General features: G+C 51.6%; 7 protein-coding genes across 7 annotated transcripts; 3 read left to right on the plus strand and 4 right to left on the minus strand.

Moving 5' to 3' along the window:
• Positions 1-81: 81 nt before the first annotated feature.
• GLRG_09132 (beta-eliminating lyase) lies at positions 82-1,149 on the minus strand (the record flags this gene model as incomplete). The annotated part of the gene is made up of 1 exon (XM_008099817.1): positions 82-1,149. One exon carries the CDS (start codon positions 1,147-1,149, stop codon positions 82-84), a length of 1,068 nt encoding a protein of 355 aa, XP_008098008.1.
• A 458-nt stretch (positions 1,150-1,607) lies between these two features.
• GLRG_09133 (uncharacterized protein) lies at positions 1,608-3,353 on the minus strand (the record flags this gene model as incomplete). The annotated part of the gene is made up of 4 exons (XM_008099818.1): positions 1,608-2,379; positions 2,434-2,713; positions 2,802-3,196; positions 3,262-3,353. The coding sequence occupies 4 exons, from the start codon at positions 3,351-3,353 to the stop codon at positions 1,608-1,610; spliced, it is 1,539 nt and encodes a 512-aa protein (XP_008098009.1).
• A 2,048-nt stretch (positions 3,354-5,401) lies between these two features.
• On the plus strand, positions 5,402-7,069 carry GLRG_09134 (uncharacterized protein; the record flags this gene model as incomplete). Its single annotated transcript, XM_008099819.1, has 3 exons — positions 5,402-6,102; positions 6,164-6,241; positions 6,298-7,069. The coding sequence occupies 3 exons, from the start codon at positions 5,402-5,404 to the stop codon at positions 7,067-7,069; spliced, it is 1,551 nt and encodes a 516-aa protein (XP_008098010.1).
• A 1,371-nt stretch (positions 7,070-8,440) lies between these two features.
• On the plus strand, positions 8,441-8,993 carry GLRG_09135 (uncharacterized protein; the record flags this gene model as incomplete). Its single annotated transcript, XM_008099820.1, has 2 exons — positions 8,441-8,506; positions 8,700-8,993. 2 exons carry the CDS (start codon positions 8,441-8,443, stop codon positions 8,991-8,993), a joined length of 360 nt encoding a protein of 119 aa, XP_008098011.1.
• A 72-nt stretch (positions 8,994-9,065) lies between these two features.
• Positions 9,066-10,163, plus strand: GLRG_09136 (penicillin-binding protein; the record flags this gene model as incomplete). The annotated part of the gene is made up of 2 exons (XM_008099821.1): positions 9,066-9,667; positions 9,722-10,163. 2 exons carry the CDS (start codon positions 9,066-9,068, stop codon positions 10,161-10,163), a joined length of 1,044 nt encoding a protein of 347 aa, XP_008098012.1.
• A 1,081-nt stretch (positions 10,164-11,244) lies between these two features.
• Positions 11,245-15,317, minus strand: GLRG_09137 (cytochrome b5-like Heme/Steroid binding domain-containing protein; the record flags this gene model as incomplete). Its single annotated transcript, XM_008099822.1, has 8 exons — positions 11,245-11,570; positions 11,641-11,892; positions 11,948-12,202; positions 12,284-13,120; positions 13,286-14,039; positions 14,282-14,299; positions 14,360-14,723; positions 14,812-15,317. The coding sequence occupies 8 exons, from the start codon at positions 15,315-15,317 to the stop codon at positions 11,245-11,247; spliced, it is 3,312 nt and encodes a 1,103-aa protein (XP_008098013.1).
• Positions 15,318-18,329: 3,012 nt separating this feature from the next.
• On the minus strand, positions 18,330-21,437 carry GLRG_09138 (cytochrome b5-like Heme/Steroid binding domain-containing protein; the record flags this gene model as incomplete). The annotated part of the gene is made up of 5 exons (XM_008099823.1): positions 18,330-18,814; positions 18,894-19,238; positions 19,368-19,601; positions 19,680-19,952; positions 20,051-21,437. The coding sequence occupies 5 exons, from the start codon at positions 21,435-21,437 to the stop codon at positions 18,330-18,332; spliced, it is 2,724 nt and encodes a 907-aa protein (XP_008098014.1).
• Positions 21,438-21,970: the final 533 nt, after the last annotated feature.

Consider the following 21,970-nt stretch of genomic DNA (forward strand, 5'->3'; position numbering starts at 1 on the left):
CGTCTCTGTTCACGATGTATTGTTAACTTCTTTATGTATTAACTAGATATCTATTCTATTTTTATTTTTATTTAGTTCTTTTTACTTATTCCAGCCCTGGACCAAACGGATAAACTTGTCCACCTCTGTTATCTCCGTGGCCCATGTCGTCAGCAACCTCACGACCGCCTCGTCGTCGGCGCGCTTCTCCCACACGTAGAATGTGAAGTGCTCCTGCAGCGCCTGTATCAGGCCCAAGGGCAGCACCGCAAACACCTGGTTCGTCTCCGTGACGGCGTACACGGAGAAGCCGGCGGCGGCGACCCCGCTGGACAGCGTCTCGGCGCACAGGTTGGCCTGCCGGGCGAGGTCGAAGTAGAGGTCGTCCTTGAAGAGCTCGGCGAACTGGACGCCCATGATGCGGCTCTTGGCGAGCAGGGAGCCGTGCTGCTTCATGTAGAACTCGTATTCGGTCGCCAGGCGGGCGTCCTTGACCACCACGGCCTCGCCGAGGAGGGCGCCGTTCTTGGTGCCGCCGATCCAGAAGATGTCGGTGAGCTCCAGCACGTCGGCGAGCGTCATGTCGTTGGCTTTGGACACCAGCGCCGTCCCGATGCGCGCCCCGTCGAGGAACAGGAGGAGCTGGTTCCGCTCGCAGACGTGCTTGATGGCCGCGAGCTCCGCCCGCGTGTAGAGAGTGCCGATCTCGGTCGCGTTGGAGACGTACACCAGCCTCGGCTTGGCCATGTGCGGGAAGTGCCAGTTGTCGTCCATGGCCCGCTGGATGCTCTGGGGCGTCAGCTTCCCGTCGACCGGCGCGACGTTGATGATCTTGTGCCCGCTGGCCTCCACGGCGCCCGTCTCCCTTGTGACGATGTGCCCGGAGCTCGCGGCGATGACGGCCTCGTGAGGCCGCAGACAGGCCGCGATGGAGATGGCGTTGGCCGACGTGCCGCTGGGCACGAAGAAGACGCCGACGTCCTCGCGGCCCAGGTGCCGGCGGATCCGCTGCCGCGCGAGGGCGCAGTATGCGTCGCCGCCGTAGCCTGCCTCTTGAGATGTGTTGCTAGATAGAATGGCTTTCAGGAGCGCCGGATGGGCCCCTTCGCTGTAGTCATCGAGGAAGCTGTAGCGAGGGGCGCTATTGGGAACAAGAGTTTGAGAGGGCATAGTTAATGGCGGGACGGAATAAAGATATGATTATGAACAACGAAAAGAGTAATGGGAATCTGCGATCCCGTCTCCTCGGAATTCTACCAGTATATAGAATTCCCCATTCCCCACAGAAACATGCACATCCAAACGTTAGACGATAACGGAATCTGAGCGTTACTAAGTGGAACGTTAGTCAGTGCGGGTCTAAGTGACGTCCACGCTCAACAAAAAAACAACAAAAACGTGGACATAAGCTATGCTCCGAAACTACGGGTGTCTTGGAACCTTATCGCGGCAGTAGTTGCGACGGCTACATACGGGGCATGCGCGGATAGTTTCGGCATCGCGGGGCCGGCTGGGGGTTCCGGCGTTTGTTTGACAAATTTGACAAGGGTGGGCACAGGAAGAGACATGATTGTGAGGCCGTGCTGCACACGCGACGGCGTGGATGAGGGGTCGTCCCAAGACACGGGTCACACGGCCCTCGTTGTTGAGGAGGAAGACGTTGACGAGGAGGTGATGGTGTTGGCGGCATCGAGAGAGAAGTCAATGAAACTGCGGTAGGTCTCGACCGTTGAAGCGTCGAGGGGCTTGGGGTACGTTAGCACCTTTTGCGACTTCGGCCTGAGGGGTATGCCGGTGGCTGTCAGGTCGCTGGACTGGTCGAACAGCTCGGGGTACTTCGTATAGAAGGCCGGGTCGATCTTGTAGTACGACACGCCTCTGTCCATGTTCAGCTGCTTGAAGGCCGCACGGGCGTGCGACGGCGAGGAGAAGAGGGTCGCGATGTCGGGGGCGGGCATGGCGGCGGGCATCTCATCGAGGCCGTCGTCCTCGCCCACGGTGGGCGACATGGCCCTGATTAGATCAGTGACTCGGATATAGACGGTGACTTGCGGCGCGCCGAGGATGAGGTCCGACATGTTCGTCTCGACTACGTACCCCGTGACCGCGTCGCAGAATATCTGGTCAATCTGAGGATTGGCAGCGTGGCGTTGTATAAGCCTGTCGCGGATTGAGGGGAACGGAATCCAGTCTATCACGCGCGGGTGCGGGTGCTTCATCTGTGTCTCGGTCGGCCGGTATCTGGGGTGCAGCTTCTGAAAGGTGGCGGTAGACGGATAGAGTTGCCACGCCGTTAGCTCCACGATATAGTAGAAGCGCGTATGAGAATACCAAGCCATCACGTCGGGCCGGGTCATGCTGTTGAACATGGAGAGAACCATGATAACGGGTTGGTAGATCCTATAAGCCCCGTCAGTCTGGTTGCGATTAGCAATGAACTCTACCAATCATTACCCTTGCATTGAGGGTTGTCCTTCTGGCGTAAACCCGGACGCTCTCAGCTTCTTTTTGAGGAGACGCTGGAGGAGCTGGATATGGTCCGAGAAGGGTGAGTTTGACAGCGTCCAATTCTTGCGCAACATTGCGCTGGACTCTTGGGTTGCAGCCATGGCCGTCAAGTACGGTTCTATGCCGGTTTGGTACTCGAAGCTCCAGATTTTCGGGATCTGGGGATAGAGCGGGCTGGTGCCAGTAACGTTGACGAGCTCGGATGATAGGTACTCCTCATTTTGCCCTACGAGTTATCAGTGCCTTGCTTTTGTATTTTAGATGATTGTGCTACTTGCCTGTCATGGAGGGCAACGTCAGGGGCGGATCGAAACTGAACATTGATATATCCAATGGTTCCAACTCCGTCGGTGCGTAGAGTTCGGGTGGCGGTGAGGTGTGCTTGCTTCGCTCGTGGTCCTGGTTTGATAACCCAGTTGATGGCTTCCCTGAGTCATCTGCGAACCTATGATCTCCGTCCTCGATGGTAGCCGTATCATCAAGAGTCTTTGAAACAGAGTCGCTCAGCCCTTGGAGGGTAGCTAGCAGCCGGGACATCTTGGCCTGGACCTCTACCAGCTGCATCCGGAGTTGCCTGTTCTCCTGCTGCAGTGCCTCGATGCGCTCGCTGTCTGACTTCTGATGGGAATTGACGCGGCTGCTCAGCTCCCTGATGCGCTCTGCCTGCCTGCGACGGAACGCTTGCTGGGAGAGGCGATTGCGCAGTCGTCTGTGGCATCAACGTCAGCTGCTATTCGCTGGTGGGGAAGGGACAGAGTCTCCACGATCACACACTTTCGCTCCTGTTCGCTCATGTGAGTGCCAATGCCCTCTTCTGTTGCTTGGGAATCGCTGCCAGGCATCTTCTGGTTGGTTGACCTCGGCATTTTGTCTATTGCCAGGACGGAACGGAGAGTGAAATGGAGAGAAGTCAATATTGTCAGTCAAACTTCGTGCGAAAGCGCCCTAAACACTATCGCCGTGGACCCGTGCTCGGCCGCCGGCCCCACCATCGACTGTAGTGGTGTGCATACTCGTAACTTAGCTATGACGCTTGTCGAAATTGACAATTTGTTCACCTCAAGTCATAAAAAGATGTGATTTTCGTGTTCCTGACTTCAATCCGACAAAGGCAGGAATTGATGCCCGATCATTGGAGGAATGGGCGTGCTGAAAAGACGCAAACTCAGGCTTGAAATAGCTTGATGGCCGGCTACTCCTTGGAGCTGGCTACATCGTTACTAGCATCGCCCCGTTAAGGTGCCCCTTCCGGCAACGAGCATGCGTGAATGCGAAAGAGAAAACAAATATGGTAACGAGACCAAATGAGAGGACTCCCGAGCTTGATACCAGTGTACTGGAAGCAATGGCGCTTGCTACACGAATGGTATGCCGACTACTCCCAATGTGGTTGAAACTGAACGCCTCGAGAGACTCGCCTATGGACTGATATAGGAAAAATAATAAAAAAAGAAGAGATTCCACGGCAGCTATGATCATTGCCAGCCACATAGAGAATAAGGTAGCCGAATGGAAAGCATCTTGTCCCTCGGTAAGATAATCTTGCCCTGGGCTTTCGTTGCTGTGAGCTGCTATCAGCCTTTCGCTACGTACTAGATTGTGGAAGATTAGTCCTTTGTGGAATAGCAAGAGTACTAAGGGTGGAAGTTATTAACATGCTGAAGTACATTTTTCGATGGTGTTCTTCGACTAGGCTGCCCCTCCCACCTGTGAAATTATTTCACGATGAATCGCGGTCTATTGGGTATCGACCATCATGGGGCAACAGCATTGGCTGTCTATAGAATAAAAATGTCTCAAGAGCAATGTAAGTGGAAAGAGGATATGAAGCAGCAGATGCACGCCAAAGGTGAAGTGCCGTGGTGATGTTAGTAACGAGTCTTTATGTAGGAATCTTTCCCGAGTGACGAGCAAATCAGTGTGGAGCCATGGGCTGCAGTGGCGCCAAAGCTTGACTGCCATCTTGGTTCGGGTTATTGCTAGTTGTCTCTTATTATTCGCTTCCTGTTGGATGCCTATTGGGTTTACCATCGATTTGCATCTGTCCCTGAACAGGATGAAGTGGATTTCACAGAGTTTGTGTGCAACCCAAGATACATTCGCACATGATAATTTCACTCAGTCATCGAAAAGTCAGAATGCCGATGACCGTTGTCTGGACTCGGTTATGAGATGGCACTGAACATAGTTCCTGGAGATGATTGAGTCGGCAACAAAAATTGACTCTGTTATCCGTGTATCTGGCAATATCTATGGTATACGATGCTCGTTCATGGACGGAATTCGTGGCGGTTTATCTGTACTGCTTACATCCAATCCAAACCGACATGAAGCTGAAAAGGCTTCGCGGGGCGCTGTGCGGGCATGTCCGAGACACCGACACGATGATTGAATACGATGCGACACTGAGAGGCAGCCTGTCAGCCTACATGTACCAGGCATCATGTCCTCTTTGGGGCCAAAAGGAATGATACGCTCCTCTTGGGTGTGCCGCATTCTTCCTAACTGGGCGGCATGCACGTCATGCGCGGCGTTCGCGAAGCAACCTCCAGGGGTGGCAAAGATAAGCCACGCTGACGTGAACGCTAATTCGTTCGCACCTATACCAAAGAGAACAGCATCGCCCAATGGCTAAGTTCTCTGAGTGTGTGAGATTCACAAGACAGGAAATTGAAACAGATGCCTGAGCGCATGTGATTGATAGACACTACATGTTATTCAGAGGGGGGGGTATTGGCATGGTTTCTTCTCCCTGCAGTGATATTCGGGGCTGAAAGCCACGACCGCCACAAAAGCCGAAACACTTCGCAGCATGCCGAAAAATAATAATTATAAGTCTGCCGCCTTTCCACGTTGTCTTCATCCTCGGCGAACCTCCACACTCGTCGTGATCATAGGTCACGCCAGCCTCATAATGTCTACCTCCAGCACCCCCACCGGGCCTGTCACCGTCCTCCAGTCTGTGGAAAAACAACGGAACTGCATGACCACCAAGCTGCAGGTCACCGATTCCCATGCCCCAGGTCCTGGAAACACCACCACAGTCCAAGCTACGCTTCCAGAGTACCATGTCTCTCCGCCTTGGCAACTGCTTTGGGACGATTTGTGGCTCTTTGTCAGGCATTCCATACTCATCCCATTCATTGTTGACCCCTTGTGGTATCCTCGTCGCGATGGGACACAGTACCCTTCTCTGAGCCAGGCATGGCTGCCCAGGGGCGTTAATTGGAACCTCATCCAGAGGGCAGTCACGGCTTCTCAGAGTTGGTACCAAGCACTCGTCGATCCTTTTTTCCCTTCTGGGGAGATGGACGAGCTCTACCCATCAGTGGGGAATCTCATCTCTCTCACGGCTCATGGGATCCTCATCGTCGCGCAGGTCTCGTTCTTGGTTTCGATCCCTTTCGTTGCCAGTCTCCCGTTCAACGTCGTAATACCTTACATTCTGGGATTCATCGCTCTCAACTATTTTGTTTGCATGCCGCTCAACGCTGGAACGAGTAATGGAATGCTCACATCCCAGCACGACCGTTGGGAGGAGGCTAGGCACTGGGATTCCCTCAGAAATGACGACTATCGAGAAAAGTGGATTTTCCTCAATGGAATCTCTGTCGGGTTTGTGCCCTCCATTGTCTTTCTCTCAGAATGCCTGCCGTGCTAACCAATATACACGAAGTTCTCACTGGCTGCAAGGCAACCTCAACAGGCTGTCGAGGACCTTCCACCGCCCCATTGTTGGCGTTCATAACCCCACGTATGTACCGTTCTCATGTTGGGCTCGAAATCGATAATAACGAATACCTTTTGCAGGGTCGGCATTGTCTTCGACATCATCCAGTGCCTCTTGGAAAGGTGTTTCTACTTTGGCACTTCCGACACCAGAACCTGCTACGCCCTCATTGCTGCTGCTTTGAGTCCTACAGAGAAAACTGATAAGGTAGTCCTCATACTTCATTCCCAGGGCGGCCTCGAAGGCAGCATCATCCTCGATTGGCTTCTTTCCAACTACCCTCGCGACACCTTGAAAAAGATGGAGATATACACTTTCGGCAACGCAGCCAACCATTTCAATAACCCGAGGGTGAGTGGCGAGGAAGGCACTCTCGGCCACATCGAACACTACGGCAATTCTGGTGACTTCGTTGCCGCATGGGGTGTCAACCACTTCAAGTCTCTCGTCGCCAAGGCGTCTCTGAATCAAGATCTAGAGAGAAAGGCACGATCGTTCGACTTGGGATACATACTTGGCCGTGATGAGAGACAGAACAACTTCTCTGGACTCCTATTTAAGAATGAGGTCAAAGGTCATCTGCTCAACCAGCATTACCTGGATAGGATTCTGCCTCTGAATGTTTCCCTGACCGGCGTCGAGGAGGAGAGCAAGGGGAAGCCAATGCCGGGCACTTTTATGGACTCGCCCATGCAGTCTGATGAGGGAAGTCGCAAACTCGACCGCGAAGGTGCCAGAGTGTACCAGGAGAGCAGGCTTTGGCAGTACATCAACGGTAGATCGCCCCCGCTCAAGGTCAAGGCTTTGCCAGCAAACTTCCGGAGGAGGCCTAACGGCGAACGAACCCAATGACACTAAGGGTCCTGGATTATTCAAAAGTAATGAAGGAGGCGAAATGAGGATATTCCCTCTTCTTTGGCTATCTACTCCATTGCTTAACTAATGTCATCCTTTCTTCTGGTGGAACCTTCACTCCTGAACAAGTCTATCAAATAGTATTCGCTAAGTAAGAAAGTCTGGCCAAAGCCAGAGCTGTTTGCTGCTGGTAGATACCAAATCAGTGAAATTTGGCTTTGGCTTCTACTGTGCGCCAAATCATTATTAATAGTGCTTTGCAAATCGAGAAAAATGGAAAACGACGCTTACAAGGGAGACTATAATGGCTACTGCAGACACACTTGCAAAAGAACTTGAGTATCAGTATGTCTATCACGAGGGTCTGCAGTACACCAACGGATACTCGGCAGGGATTGTGATACAGCCACCTCCGATTAGGGGACATCCTTCAATACCAAGCATTGAGGCTGTCTTTCCTATTGCCCTAGACAGCGATGAGAATCCTGGCGTTCACGTACATGGAAACTTTGATATTATTCCTTGAGGTCTCAATATGTGCAAGCACACACATATCTTTCTACAAAAACTGGGAGATTACTACCGGGTATGGATCACGATGAGATTGCTTTATATGTCTAGAGACTTGCAAGCCCGCGACTATATTGAAATCTTACAAAGTAGACTTGTGCGCGACTGTCATCGCTTAACAACTTCAGACACAAAGTTCCCTGGACAAAAAAAGCCAGGCTTAACCTTAAACTGACTGCAGCTCAGATGAATTATCTTGGAGAGGAATGGATTACAGGAAGACTCCACCCTAGTGACAAAGCCAAACGCAGTCCCCCATACACTACAAGGTATCTGCGCAGTGTGTATTCATCTACTATCTAGTATTAATGTGCTCAGTCTGAACTTTGCCTTTTCCAAGCTATTTATTGAATCCTGTCCCAACTTTTGGATGCCGTTGGCCGACGACTTAGCATAGCCATAGTGAAAGAATGATGCAACCGATAAGAGATGACTTCACCGTCATCAGCAACCCCTGCGGCGCAGTGAGCCGACTCTCAACGGCAAATGAAATGCCCGTCTATATGGACAGGGTTTCATGCCACCCCCTCTCGTCCGTCTTCCCGTTCCAATCTTACCTCCGTCGGTAAACCAGAATGACATCAGCTTCATTCAGCCCGTCGTAAAGCCATACACCAACTTGGTCAAAATACAGCAGTCGAGATGAAACCTCAGCTGCTTTCTTGTGCCGTGCTTCTCCTCGGGAGCCGTGCATCTGCGGCTGATGCACAGCAAATACCACTCAGACAGAACGATCCATCGCGTAATAGCTACCCCCGTGCGGTCTCGCCAGAACTCGACACGTATATTGAGGGGATCATGGAAGATTGGCACGCACCCGGCCTGACTGTCGCTATCATTGATGGGGATAAGACCTGGGCGAAGGTATGGATGCATTTCCATTGCCGCCTAATTGAGTCCCTCGATTAGACCACCCCAGTAGCTGGGGACGCGGCAAACCCAACCTCTTCCACTGCTCCATTACGATCCACATATCCCAAGCATGCGTCAGATCGGCCGGTATAGCTGGTATACGATCGTATACCACAGAATTTAACGTCTGCCTGTTTCTAATTAGGGCTATGGCTACGCGGTTCTGAACTCGACCCCGATGACGCCCCACACTCTTTTCTACACCGGCAGTACTACCAAGTCGTTCACGACAGCCGGTCTCTCACTTCTCATTGACAACGCTACTGCCAATTCCTCCGTCTACTCCGGTCTCACATGGAAAACTCCCGTCTCCAGCATCTTCCGTGACGATTTCGTCCTCAGCGACGATTGGGCAACGGCGCACATCACTGTCGAGGATGCCCTTAGCCACCGGACGGGCTACCCGCGTCATGACCTGGCGTCGGCGAAGACTACTTGAGAGACAATCCGTCTGCTGAGACACTTGCCGCTGGCTGCGGAACCTCGCACAAAATTTTTGTACAGCAACAAGATGTTTGCTGCCATGGGGTACCTCACCAGTGTTCTGACCGAATCGTGGCTCGGTGACTTCTTCCAAGAATACCTCTGGAAGCCGATGAGAATGAACGAGACCTATTTCTCACTGTCGGATGCCGAGAGAAGCGGATTAGTCCTGGCAAGGGAGTATTATTATGACTCCCTTCATAAGAAACACTTTGAGGTCCCTCACGATCCATCCTCTGCAGAAGAAGGCGCAGGGGGCATAATCTCGACGGTGCTTGACTACGCAAAGTATCTCCGCGTCATGATAAACGAGTCGGCCCCATTATCAAAGGTGGGCCTTCGAGAAATCAAGACACCCCGGAACCTTGTACCATCGTCAAAGGTACCCTATGTAGGGCCTGTGACATACGCACTTGGTTGGGGTGGCGCTGTGTTAGAAGGCGAGCAGATGTATTCACACAACGGCGCAGTCACCATGTTCATATCTACCATGATGATGATACCGTCCAAGCAAATCGGTGTGGCAGTTTTCACAAATACCGACGCTAGTGCCCCTGAGATTATCGCGCACCACATCATGTGGGAGCATTTGGGTATGCCCAAGGACAAAAGATACGACATCAACAAGCGGTAGGTTAACTGAGAACAGTATTCAAACATTGAAACAAGCTGACTGATTTAAAGGCTCCTCTCTGAGTACAAAGAACAGCTTGAGGATTTCCAGAAATGTGCCGAACTCCTGTGCCCGTCCCTCCCGGACCCGCCATATCTACCTACACTGCCTATCTCGGAACATGTCGGCGAATTCTTTGATCCTGGGTACGGCACTCTCAAAGTCGACTTAAATTGCTCTAAATTGGTTGCAAAATGCAAGCTTCGAATTCTGGGTGTTGGCGGAGATGCGTTTGCCTACCTAGAGTCCGCAGTTTATCTAGAGCCAATGTCCGGCAACTCTTGGCTTGGTCGTGAATTTTTCGATGCTGGGTCAACCGAAAACGTCCTTGTGCCCATAATTTGCACGCCTGTCGAGTTCAAAGTAGACGTACAGGGAAAAGTGTCGCATCTGGGAATTGGGGTTAGAATGGAAGGGCCCGGTCAACCTCTTACATGGTTCAAGCGCATCTGAGAACAGCCTGTGTTCAGTTTTTCATAGTCTTGCAAAAGTGTTGAGTTTCCCTATTACGGAGGTGGAATTAGTAAAACAGGTTACGGAAGGCAATGCAACTCATATGCGGAAGGCCTTTGGTTGCAATTGCACACGAAACCACATACAGCCGCTTCAAACAGAATCACCGCCATAGGTTTCCAGAACAGAACTCCATAACACCTTACAAATCACCGTCGTTTCTTGGCTGGTCTCTCGTCCACTTTGAACCGCAACCTCCTCTTTGGGAGCCGCTCCATTTCTACCCGTTCCTCACTCTGGGAGTTCGACGACCGATGTTCCGGCTTTCCTTTGACGTTGTCCGCTGGCTGGCTTTTAGGTCGGGTTGTGTCTCCGTCACCCCTTGGATATTTTGATATGGCGTCCGCGGGCATGAGTTTGCTTCTCTGTGCCTTCTTGTCGTCATTTCGACGCCTGAACTCTGAGCCCAGTCTTCCAAGCTGCTTCGATGTTGGAATCACTACAGTTGAAGACTTTCGAGTCGATGTGTTTGTTCCAACCTTCTGGTTAGAGCATCTTCCTGTGTCCTCATTTGTCTTGTATTCATGCTTAGTCCGATGTTTCAGATTGCTCATAATGGTTTCAAGATAACTTCTTGATGGGGAGGGTTTGAAGATATCTTGCTTTTCGAAATCTTCTTCTTGCAGGCCCCTCCGAGTCCGGCAAACAGTGTCGGGATAAGGAGCGACCTCGTTGTCGCGTGGTGGCTTTTTCTTCTTTGGCGGCTGGCCAAACCAAATGGGCATTTTATAATGAACTGGCAGGAGCCAAGTCAGCAGTCGTTCGAATACTCTGTGGCTAAGGTACTACTCACGAGGTGCCTGTCTTTTTGAATTCCATTTGACAACGCGCCCTCCGCCACCGCCAAGTCGCCTTTTCTTCACTAAAACGGCGCAGATAAGGCCGTAGCAATTCTGGATCAAATAGGACTTGAGATCTGTGTTCGTCACGATACCTCCCAGATATGGTCTGAATCTGGCGTAGTTGGGATTGAGTGAACCAAATTGCATCGCAGCTGGATGTAGTGTGCTTAATAGAGTGATCAACACCAAAGCATTGAGGCAGAGAACATACCGGTTAGGTCGTAGACCATCTCGTCCGCGGCAACAAAAGAATCATTCTGCAAGTTCTTGATCTCATCCACCTGACCGTCATATGTTCGAAGCTCCTTCAACTCAATTTCTGGCAAACCTCGTCCAATTCTCTCAATGGTTGCTACAATGTAGCCTCTCAAGCGAGCAAACCGAAGCAGTGGTGTTTCGTCTCCCTCTTCGAGCTTCAGATCTTGTGTGGCGTCTGTGCCCAAGTATGGAGAGAGTTGATGCACGAGGTCGACGTACTTGCTGTGCTCATCCGAGTCTTTGAGCGCTAGAAAGATTCCCGTTTTAGCAAGTAGAACTTGTACCAAATATCTTCTTGCAACTGATCTGCACCTTACCTTGAACCGAGTAGACACTCCTGTCCAATCTGATCTCATGGGGGAGAATGAGACCTTTGTTCGCTAAACCCTCGAACTCGTCCTCTTGATATTCCTGTCGTTGCTCAATCAGGTTCCCGATGTAGAGTTCTTGTAACTTCGAAATGATGAGTTCACGATTCTCTCTGTGGTATTGATCGAACAATTCAGTGCAATCTCGTCCAGCATTCTCAATCAAGGCCTGGAGTCCTCCCGGGTGCAAATCGGCATAGTCTCAAACAAGTCAGCTATGGGATTCAGAATGCTTTGCGCACCATGGCAGACTTACTCGTGATGTCGTACACCCTCTTTTCAATCGAGATATACATGCCCGTCTCCCTGAATTCGTGTTTGCGAAGCGATCGCGGGGTGAAATTACGAAGAGAATGCCGGTCTCTTATTGTTGCAGGCTTGTTCGCCACAGTGCCGACCCTCCAGCTCGAAAGAGACTTTCTGATTTCGAACAGGTTGTACCCTTCTTCTCGGAGCTTACGGGATGGATCGCCGCCGGGAGCGCTTTGCAACAGTTCTGTCAGTCTTGGTTCTGACAGACATGTTAAGTCTACAGAGATTAGCATGGCTCTCTCTCTCTCGAATACTTTACTGATACGCGGGGTGCTCTTACGGGTGACATCAAAGACACTGCGCTGCATCTTGATCCAAAACGGCCTTCCATCTTTCCCATCGCCCAAAGCAATGTCCTCGGGTCGCAGGACTCGCACCACTCTTGCTATCGCCAGGGCAGGATGGCTTGCGTCATAAAGTCTTTGCGTGGCGTGGCGCGTCAGCTGCCTCCCATAGAATGTCCGCTTGGTCAAGACAGCCAGCCCACTTGTTGTCACTCCAAGGGACCGACAAACGGTGGAACATCTGTATACGTTCAATTCAAATCCGTTTTCGACGAGGACGAGGGGCTCTTTCAGCCGTTCAGAGTGGTCGTATAACTCGGCAATGGTGCAATAGGGAACATGATGTCGTCGACGAGGGCGTTCCACAGACTTGAACGGCGCGCCTGCCAGGCCTGCCATCGCGAAGAATGGAAGGCTGTTGGTCTGCATGGAGATGGCAGGGTCTTCTCCACGAAGCACCTCACCGGCAGCATCTTCGTACTCCATCGCTGACGGCTGTTTCCAGTTCTTCCCTACCGCCCAGAATTCCAAGATCCCCAATGCGCTCCCGTCTTCTGTCGTCCCAGGATAGGGCGGCATGTCGAAGTCGAAGTCCAGCCACGACATGTAGTCGTTCTCCCGGCTGGCCTCGATCTGGGCTTCCATGCTGACGCACGCGGCTTCGAATGCCTCCTTCAACCCGGCGAGCCGGATGCAGACAAGCTCAAAGGTATCGAACGCGGACCTTGCCAGACCGACGGCTTCCAGTCGGATTCTTCGCACTGACGAAGGCGCTTCATCTTGCGTATGCCTAGCTCCCAGGTGGATCTCGGGATACTTCCATCGATTCGCTTCTGCTTTTTGTATGGTGTCAAGGGCATCTTTCTCTTGAGCGGCACTGATGGGAAGACTCTTATTCAAGGACCAACGGGTTGTCACAAGGCCTCTCGGAATTTTAGTAGGCGTTATCTTTGCCATTCTTCCGGGTAGGGATGCATATAACAGGTACCCCAACGCACGCCAGAACCACACTGTGATGCCAACCCTGAGCGGCATATCTTGATAGTAGGCAGGAACAAATGACCCCAGAGATCCATCTGGGTTCATCCCCACTTGAAAGGGAGATATCCAGCGCTCGAGGATTTCTTGTGCATCAGCTTCGTGTCGATCGTTCTTCCGAATAAGCGCAACGTCCTTTAGCCAGCAGAGCTCCTCGCGGTACCTTCGCGCGTTCCATGGAGTGAGCTGCCACATAGCGAACGTGTCGGAGAACCACGGGCGGATCTCGAGGTACTTCTGCCTCCTTGCATGCAGCTTCCTGGCTAGAAACTTGATTGACTTTTCGCAAAACAGAGGGGGTGCGAAGTCGGACACCCATCGAGCCGTGGTGTCTCTCGGATAGAGGTAAGGCCTCGGGTATCCATCGTTGCCCAGAACAGTCGTTGCTGAAAGCATTTTGGGTATTCTGAGGCAGACGGGCCCGAATTTGGCCACCAACCGGTCCCAGAAATCTTGGGACGAAAGACACTGCTGCCACAATGCTGGTACAGGCCATTTCGTCAGCAGCGCTAGGGTGTCCCTGGGTTCGTCGAATGTCGATCCGTAATTTTCCCAGTAAAGAGGCCATTCCGTAAACCCCAAGACCAGAGTTGCGCCAGTTGTTGTATGAAAGTACTCAGCGGTCTCCTCTGTGGTGACTAACGACATTTTGCCGCCGAACGTTGCTTTCTCCCACGATTGGCCGAGTTCCGCCTGGTGTTCGTAGGGACCAAACTGTGCTATGGTTGGCTGTTTGAAACTTTATGCATGGCCTAGAATTTGGGACTCACAAGTTCGAGGTTTCTGTGCGGCTGTCCCAGGTGATACACCACAGCTCCATTGGTTCTGTGGCACAGAAAGATTGCATGCTAAAAGCCAGGTGCCATACATGGTGAGCAATTATGCATCAGACATTTTACGGGACAAATGGGCGAAAACGTTTAAATCCTGATGCTATGGCAAGGAGGGAGGCTCACCATGAGTTCATGCACAAGCTTGACCGAGACAAAGTCAGTATAAAGCTCCAAGAGTTATTTGCAGAAACCGGATCTTACCGTATCAGCCAGGTTGACCATCGCCGTCTTTCTAGAGTTCTCGGTTGTCTTCGGACTCATGATCGTTTTGATTTCAAGAATGTCGATGAAGATGGCGATTGGCCCGGTCAGGGATCCGTTCACGGAAAACGTCAGCCCATGAGTGGTCCCGGTCGGTTCGTACAACGCCTGAGTGGACTTGTCGTTGAACGACCATTGCAGCCTTTGGTCAAAAAGACGCGACAGCACCTCGATTGTGTCCTCTGTAGTGAGGAGCCAAGGTGGAGGGGATTGCATCCGCCAGACATTGCCCCACTGGCCGGAGCCGAGGGGTACTTCTTTCAAGGCGGATGTGAGGTTTCTCGCGTTAACGAGCGCTTGAAACCTGGAAACACATGTAAGCTGACGCATTCATGGGGATATATCTACGTGCGATGGATCTTGAAAGTGCCAAAGCACTGATAGAAACGTACCAGGGTGTTAGAAGACAACTTCTGAGCATGTTTTCCGCAAGTTGGATGGCTTGCCGGAGCACCCCCCAAACTTCTGGGTCCTGGGCGCTCCAAAGGTGCTCAGTAGTCCATTCGTTCGACCAGTTGGGGGGCACGGTGAAATCAATCACCCAACGGTCTCTCGCCCAGAACGGGAACCATGTCCACTCCTCTACCTTGATCGTGTTCCCGGCTAGCTGCGACGCTTCATCTTCGGCAGTGTAGACTTCAGGCTTGGCGAGGACCGCAGCTTCCCAAGTCCGCAGGCCGTATTGCTTGTTGATCTGCTGTACCTCCGAGATATAGAGATCATCGAGTTGAGGTGGAGCTGGTTGAGGGACTCGGCCGAGAGACGGGTCTTCGAGGTCAAGCGTCACGGGATCGATGTCAGGGTATACCGGATCGATCCATGACAGGCCGTCTGTTCTTCGGGGTCGTGGCTTGCCTACGCAGTAGTATCTTGCCCAACCCTCGGTGGGGATGGGCATCTTGACTAATAGGGTCAGCGGCTGGTCGATGTATAGCCAGAAAGTGTGCTAGCAAAATATGGAAATGATGACAACAAGAATGTTGGGATGGTGGTAATAATACAGGAACAGCGACAGTCCCGAATAGTTTTGTGGCAATCGCTGCCAGCACGAGAAAAGAATGAAGGTAGCTAGTCGGGCATCCTTGGTCTATTGACATGGTGTCTCAAAGAGTAGTCAATCATGCCTAGGCTAATTACACAAAAGTCTTTTAATATGATGTGTAATCGATTGGATCGACATCCGTGACACTGGAAACCGGCCAAGATGTCATTCCTAGGAGAACAATAGCTCAATTGAAAATCAGACGAAAGAACATAAGGGCGTCCATAGTCTTGGGTTCCTAGAATAGCCTTGGAAAAGGTTGAAAGGCCCCTTGATGTGACAATCGTATCATTGACTTTCAAGCTTGTTTAATGTTCCAACCTGCATAAAACCTCCGCATCCGTCACAACAATAACATGGAACAACTCCCTTGGACTTGATGAAAAGCCTTCTGGCGGCACGTTGGGCTTTGTCAGGGCACAACAAGCAGTTCCCCTGCGTCTGCGCTATTATTAGCCAACACCTCTTTGTTGGGGCAGTCGTTTTGGAGTAACCCAAGAACCAGATCAACATTCTCGGTTCGCTGGATCGTTCTCTGTCTGTGAGGCCGGACGGATCAGGACAGGGCACCGGATCCGATGCTAACATAGGTGGGGCCGACTTCACGTCGTCGCCCGGCTTAAAAGTCAGCCCGAGAATACTCTGTAGTTTGAGTTGCAGCAAGTATGGGCACAGTTTTCTTGAAGGAAGATCCATCGAGAACGGCAGAGAGCGCGTCGTTGGAAAGAGTCCAGAGAAGTGTCCACGCCGGCCCAGCCACTGATAAGGCGAAAGAAGCAGATTTCCTCCAACGCACCAACTCTGCGTAGTTCGCTGGATCTCTTAACTCCCCCACCCTATATCCGAACCACCCCCACATCCGAACCACCATCATCACCACCATCGCCACCACTATCACCACTTATTTCACTATCTCTGCCGCCCACCTATATGTAACTTTCGGCCTCGCTAGGCAATTCGGATGCCCTAGATTCATCCAGACTATCTATATTGCCGGGATCCGGACTTCAGGCCCAGATTATATCCTCTATAGTAGCAAAGGTGCTGTTAGGCAATAGGCAGACCTTTTTCCTCTTACGTAACCGTATATCATCTAACTAGGCCTGTAATAAGTTAACCTGCCTTTCTAGAAGGGCTGCTCTAGATACCTGCTTATTATAGCCCTTTTATATCTTTCTAGATAGGTAACAAATAGTATAGGTATCTAGCCTATCCTTAGCTAGCTAGGTTAACTAGCGTAGTTAATACTATAGATTAGCAGATCAACAAGGGGTTAACTATAAGATAATAGATTTAGCTTTATCCTACTACTAGCTGCTAGGCTAACTTAACTACTAGCTAGCCTAGATAATCTAATAGGCCCTAGTTACTATTAAGTTAGATAAGGGGCGTCTTATATATATAGGCTATAATCTAAATAACCTCTAGCTACTACTAATATTAATAAATATAATAGATACCTTATAGGCCTTAAAATAACACTTTAAGAATACCTTTTTGCTAGTAATAGTTAAATCTATAACCTAGTTATCTAGATATCTAACCTTCTTATAATAGGCCTGCTTTAATAAGCTAAAGATAACTATATCTAGAGGCTAAAGGACAGCAGAGGCGTATAGCAGCAGAAATAGTAAATATATATTATACTACTAGTATTACTACATAAAATTAATAGTTATATAGCTATAATACTTATTAAGAACTAGTAGTCTAGCCTCCTCTAGCTAGGCAGGCTTAGTATATAAAATAAAGACCTTCTCTAGCTATTTAAGGGCAGTATTATTAGTTATCTAGCTATTATTAGTTACTATAAATCGCTATAGCTTATATATATTAAGGTTAGATAGGAACTACTAGGCCTAAAGTAATTTACCTTTATATATAACTAAGGGGGGTAAGGAGCTACTAGCAGCAGACACACACTTAATAATAGATACTTATGCCTAGGATCCTAGCTGCTTTTTCTAGATATATTATAATACCTTAGAGCCTAGTACTAGCCTATTACCCCCTTTACCCTCTATAATACTAGTCTTATCTATATTCTATCTATTAGATAGATAAATCCTTTAGATAGTAAGGATACTGCTAAGGTAATAAAAAAAATCCTAGATAACCTTAGGGGAATAGGCTGCCTATTGCTAGGTATTAATTACTTTAGATTAGAGGGTTCTAATAGATAGATTTTGCTACATAAATTAGGCTATTTATTTCCTCCCTATAAGAGGATACCTATTGCCTATTATACGCTCTACTAGGCCTTTTACTTATTAATAGTTAACGTATCTACTAAGGGACTATTAAAGGGTAATATAGGCAGCTAGATTATCCTCTTAGGCCTAGGATAAGTACTGCCTATCTTTAAAGGCAGTATTCCTGCTTTACCTGCTAAAGTATTAATACTAAAGTGTTATATATAGTATACCCTATCTGTAAGCAACAGCCTAGAGGCTATACTGCCTAGACTGCATATCTAGGAGGGCCTATTGGAGCTTATCTTCGGAATATTGCTTTATAATGGTTTAAAGAAGGTATCCTGAAAAAATGGCGTTATTTGGCGATAAATGGCAATTGTTGTGATAGTTTGAAAAAGGTAGTGGTGTTAATGAAGGAGGGGAAATGCGGGAATTTCGGGTGGTTCGGATGCGGGGGTGGTTTGGATATAGGGTGGGGGAGTTAGATCCTTGATCAATTTACTATTCGCGTAGTTATGCAAAAATTATATTGAAATCTATCGGAATAGCCAATATTGCGAAAAGAAAGCCGAGTTGATATAATCAACCTTCAAACACTCCACACAAAAACCAGACCCCGGGGATTCGTAACTCAGCAAAAGCTGTTCATCCATCCCCAACAAATTCTGTATCCTCACCAGCCCATGGTCTTCCTTTCATGACCGCTCGCACCTCTCCCAAGTTCCGCCGGAAACCCCATTCGCTCCAGGACCGTCCTCGCTGCTATACGACTTATGTCCATCGGGTCGTCAATCGGGCCATCCGACGATTCGTCCATCGGTTCGCCCATTCGCTCGTTGTTCGGAGTGCTCGGAAGCCCTGAGTCGATGGGCTTCGGGTACGAGTACTCAGTACCGGTATTATTGTTCTTCTTCTTTTTCCTGAGCGGGCGCAGCGGCCGCACCGTGAATGACGCCGGCGCTGGCGTCGGCATCGCCGCGGCCGCCGAGCCACCAGCCTGTGGGACGGCCTTTGGCGTAGTGGCTGGCGTCAGTCTGTGCGACGTCTTCCACGCGACGGCCTTCTCTTCAGAGTTGCGGCCACGCTTGGGAGTGTGGAGCAGGCCGATGATACGATGCGAGCAGTTGTTCGTGAGTAAATCGATCAGGTCCCTGTCATCTACCACCGTGTAGTCAAGACGCGACCCAGCCCTCGACTTCAACTTTTCCAGAATCGGAGTCGGACTGCTGTATCTCACCAACGCTGAATCGCAATGAATGACTCAGCTGGCGAGCACCGAAGGCGGTAGGAGGGAAGAGGGGGAAGGGGCGCTCACAAGTGACGTTGTAGACGATGCAGTCGCTAGACACCCACGACTCGTTGAATCCGTCTGGTCTTTCTTTGCCGTCCATCTTCTCCAGAACCTTGGGGCTCATGTAAGGGAGTTCGGTCGTCGGGCGGACCATCTTGGCGACGATGAGTCCGGGAGTTTCCCAGAGCTGGAGGTACGCCTCGGAGGGGTTCGGCTTCTCCATGTCGGCGGTGCCGTCCGTACCCCAGTAGCCGTTGAGCACGTCAACACGGTCGTTGTTCGCATTGATTTCTGGCGTTGGGCCCAGCTGGTTAGCTGAGAGGCACTCTACTGTCTCATCTCGCTCACGACATTTGGCCAGTCGGCATGGATCCCACTTTTGGGAAACCGCGAGGGTTTTTCAGGCTCTGAACTACTCACTGTCTTTGCTGTAGATGTAGCCCCGGATACAGATCTCGGTGGGCGACAGCGTCAAGACCGTTGAGGACCGCTCCTCTATGACCCTCCCAATTTCCAGGACCCCGAGATGCTGGTGAGCATTGAAGCCAAACTCCGTCGTGGGGCTGCCGTGGAACCTGTCCCAGACGCTCGTCGCGTCCGTCCCGGCAACCTGGGCGATGATGGACGACCCGCCGGGGTGAAGGTCGATAAAGTCTTTCCGTCACATGTGAGCGTTCATCCGCTCAACATCCGTCGTCAATAGAGAGGTGAACGAAACGGACTAGTACTCACTCGTGAAGTCGTAAACCTTGCCCCGGATGATGATATAGATCCCGGTCTCGCGGGTCGTGTGCCACTTGACTTCGCTCGCCGTGAACACGTGATGCTTCAGGTGGAGTATTTCGGGTTCTGTTTTCTGGGCCCAGCCGATTCTGTATGGGCGGAGGGCCGCTTGGATGACATCCGGGTGATATCCCCGATTGACGGCCTCGGCGACGGGGTCTTCGTGGGAAGCCTCGGTGAAGATGACCTCCAGGTCCTGCAGCTCCGGAGGGAGTTCGACATCTGCCACCACAGCTTTCATCAGCGATTTCTTCACACTAGGGTTTCCTTCCTTATTCTTCGATCGTCTAAGAGGGGCTTGTGTCTTGCCGAAAACCTACTTGTCACGTCATACGCGTCCTCTCCGGCCATAACCCATCGCGGCCTCCCCTCCTTTCCGTCGTTGATCCTGACGTCCTCTATCCTGCGCGCTGTCGCGACGTAGCCGAGTGGCCGTTCCGTAGAGAACCGGTCGGTCCATGCTTGGCTGAGGTTGTCCGTGCGGGCCACCCGACACAAGGACGTTGTAACAGGCATCGTAACGTAGGCTCTCGTGGCCTTGGTCCACGACCCGCCTGCCAGGAGGTCGGACACGTCGTAAATCGCCATTTCCCGCCCGGTCCACGCGCAACACCACTTGTTTATGCCATTGAGTCTCTGGTGATCGCCGACCTCGCCGGGGTTATAGTACGGAATCCACGGCGCCGCCACCGGCCCTGAGGGCGCGGCGAGCGTGGTGGGGATCGCCGGCCGGGCAATGGCCCCCGCCGGTATGTCGGTGTCAACGCCTTCGCTCTTCTGCTCCATCTGCTCCCCCGGGCGGACGGAGGCCGACACCTGATGGTCCGCTTGGCCGAAATAGCGGCGCAGGAATTTCCACGTTCCGGGGCTCCAGTCGAGCCGCGCGTCGTCGAGGGGTCTCTGGTCCATCTGCCGCCTCAGCAGCTGCCATTCGCGCTCGAAATCCCTGGCGACCGGGGTCGAAACGAACCCCAGCAGTTGCCAGCGGCGGAAGGCCAGTTGCGCGTTGCTCATGCACAGCTCTCTGTCATGGCTAGGCGCGGCGTCGTCATACAGTGTCTTGATCCTCTTCGCGTCCGCCGCCCTCTTCCCCCATTTCGTCACTTGGTCCAAGAGGGCGAGATCGCCGGCGAAAGTGGGCCTCAGGGCCGGGCGCAACCTGTCCGGGTACTCGACGACGCCGTTGTCCCTATATGTGATGGTCCCCGTCCGGACGGGTAGCGCCGCCTGGGCGAGGAACCCCATGGCGTGGTAGAACATCTTGGACGTCCTCGCCTTCTCGGGCCGGGCTCCCTCCAGGTCGGATAGCCGGCTGTGCGGCTTTAATAGCTCTTTGATGCAAAGGTTCGCCTTGGCTTCGTTCTGGAAGGAGTAGCCGCAGAGCATGTGCGACAGCAAACCCAGCGTATACCGCAATGTGGTCTCGGCGTACAACGTCCTGGACCAAAAGGCGTACTCTTGGGCGTACCACGGCCGCAGCCACTTTACGTGGAGGCGCCTGATGCGCAGTTTTTGCGCCACGGCCTTCATGCTCCGGTTGAGCTCGTCGTACCTCGAGTAACTGTACGGCCGACCCATTATCTTGGCGGGCCGCATCTGCCTCTCCCCGTTGCTCGTCTCGTACCGGCCCTCGCAGACCCATGTCCACCGGAGGCTGGGATAGCCGTACTTTCTAACATGCACGTCCCAGAAGTCGGACGTCGTCATCGCGCAGGGGAAGATGGCGGGGATGCCCAGCGCCATATCGAGGAAGGGGTTTTCAGGGGCCCAGCCGTCGTACCTACAGTGTGCGCTGCTCGCGCATGTTTCGGGGGTCATCCCGCACATACCGATGTATTGGATACGGTCGTTCGAAATCGACCAGGAGTCTTTGGGGGTAGTACCAAACACAGCCGACTCGAAAGAGTAGCCCGCCTCTGCCCACCTTTCCTCTTTGAAGAACTAAATCAAAGCCATCAGCCAGAAAAAGGGGCGAGGGTCCAGGAAAGAGGGGAACGCGGCAAGCCAACTTACAAGCTCATTTGTCATACAGGGCATGTTTTTGTGTGACCTAGGCATTTTTTCGTGAAAATAGCCAGAGAGCGAATGCTGTTGTACTTTAGCCAAGAGTTCCTTTCCGCCAAATAGCCACATGTGGGGGGGGTAGAATAACATACCGACAGCTCGTGGAGCATCTGCGAAACCAGCGGATGGCACGGTCAACAATCATCTCGACGAAACGGGTTAGGGGTGGAAGAAGT

This window comes from Colletotrichum graminicola (assembly GCF_000149035.1).
Source record: "Colletotrichum graminicola M1.001 genomic scaffold supercont1.45, whole genome shotgun sequence".
NCBI classification, from domain to species: Eukaryota; Fungi; Ascomycota; class Sordariomycetes; order Glomerellales; family Glomerellaceae; genus Colletotrichum; species Colletotrichum graminicola.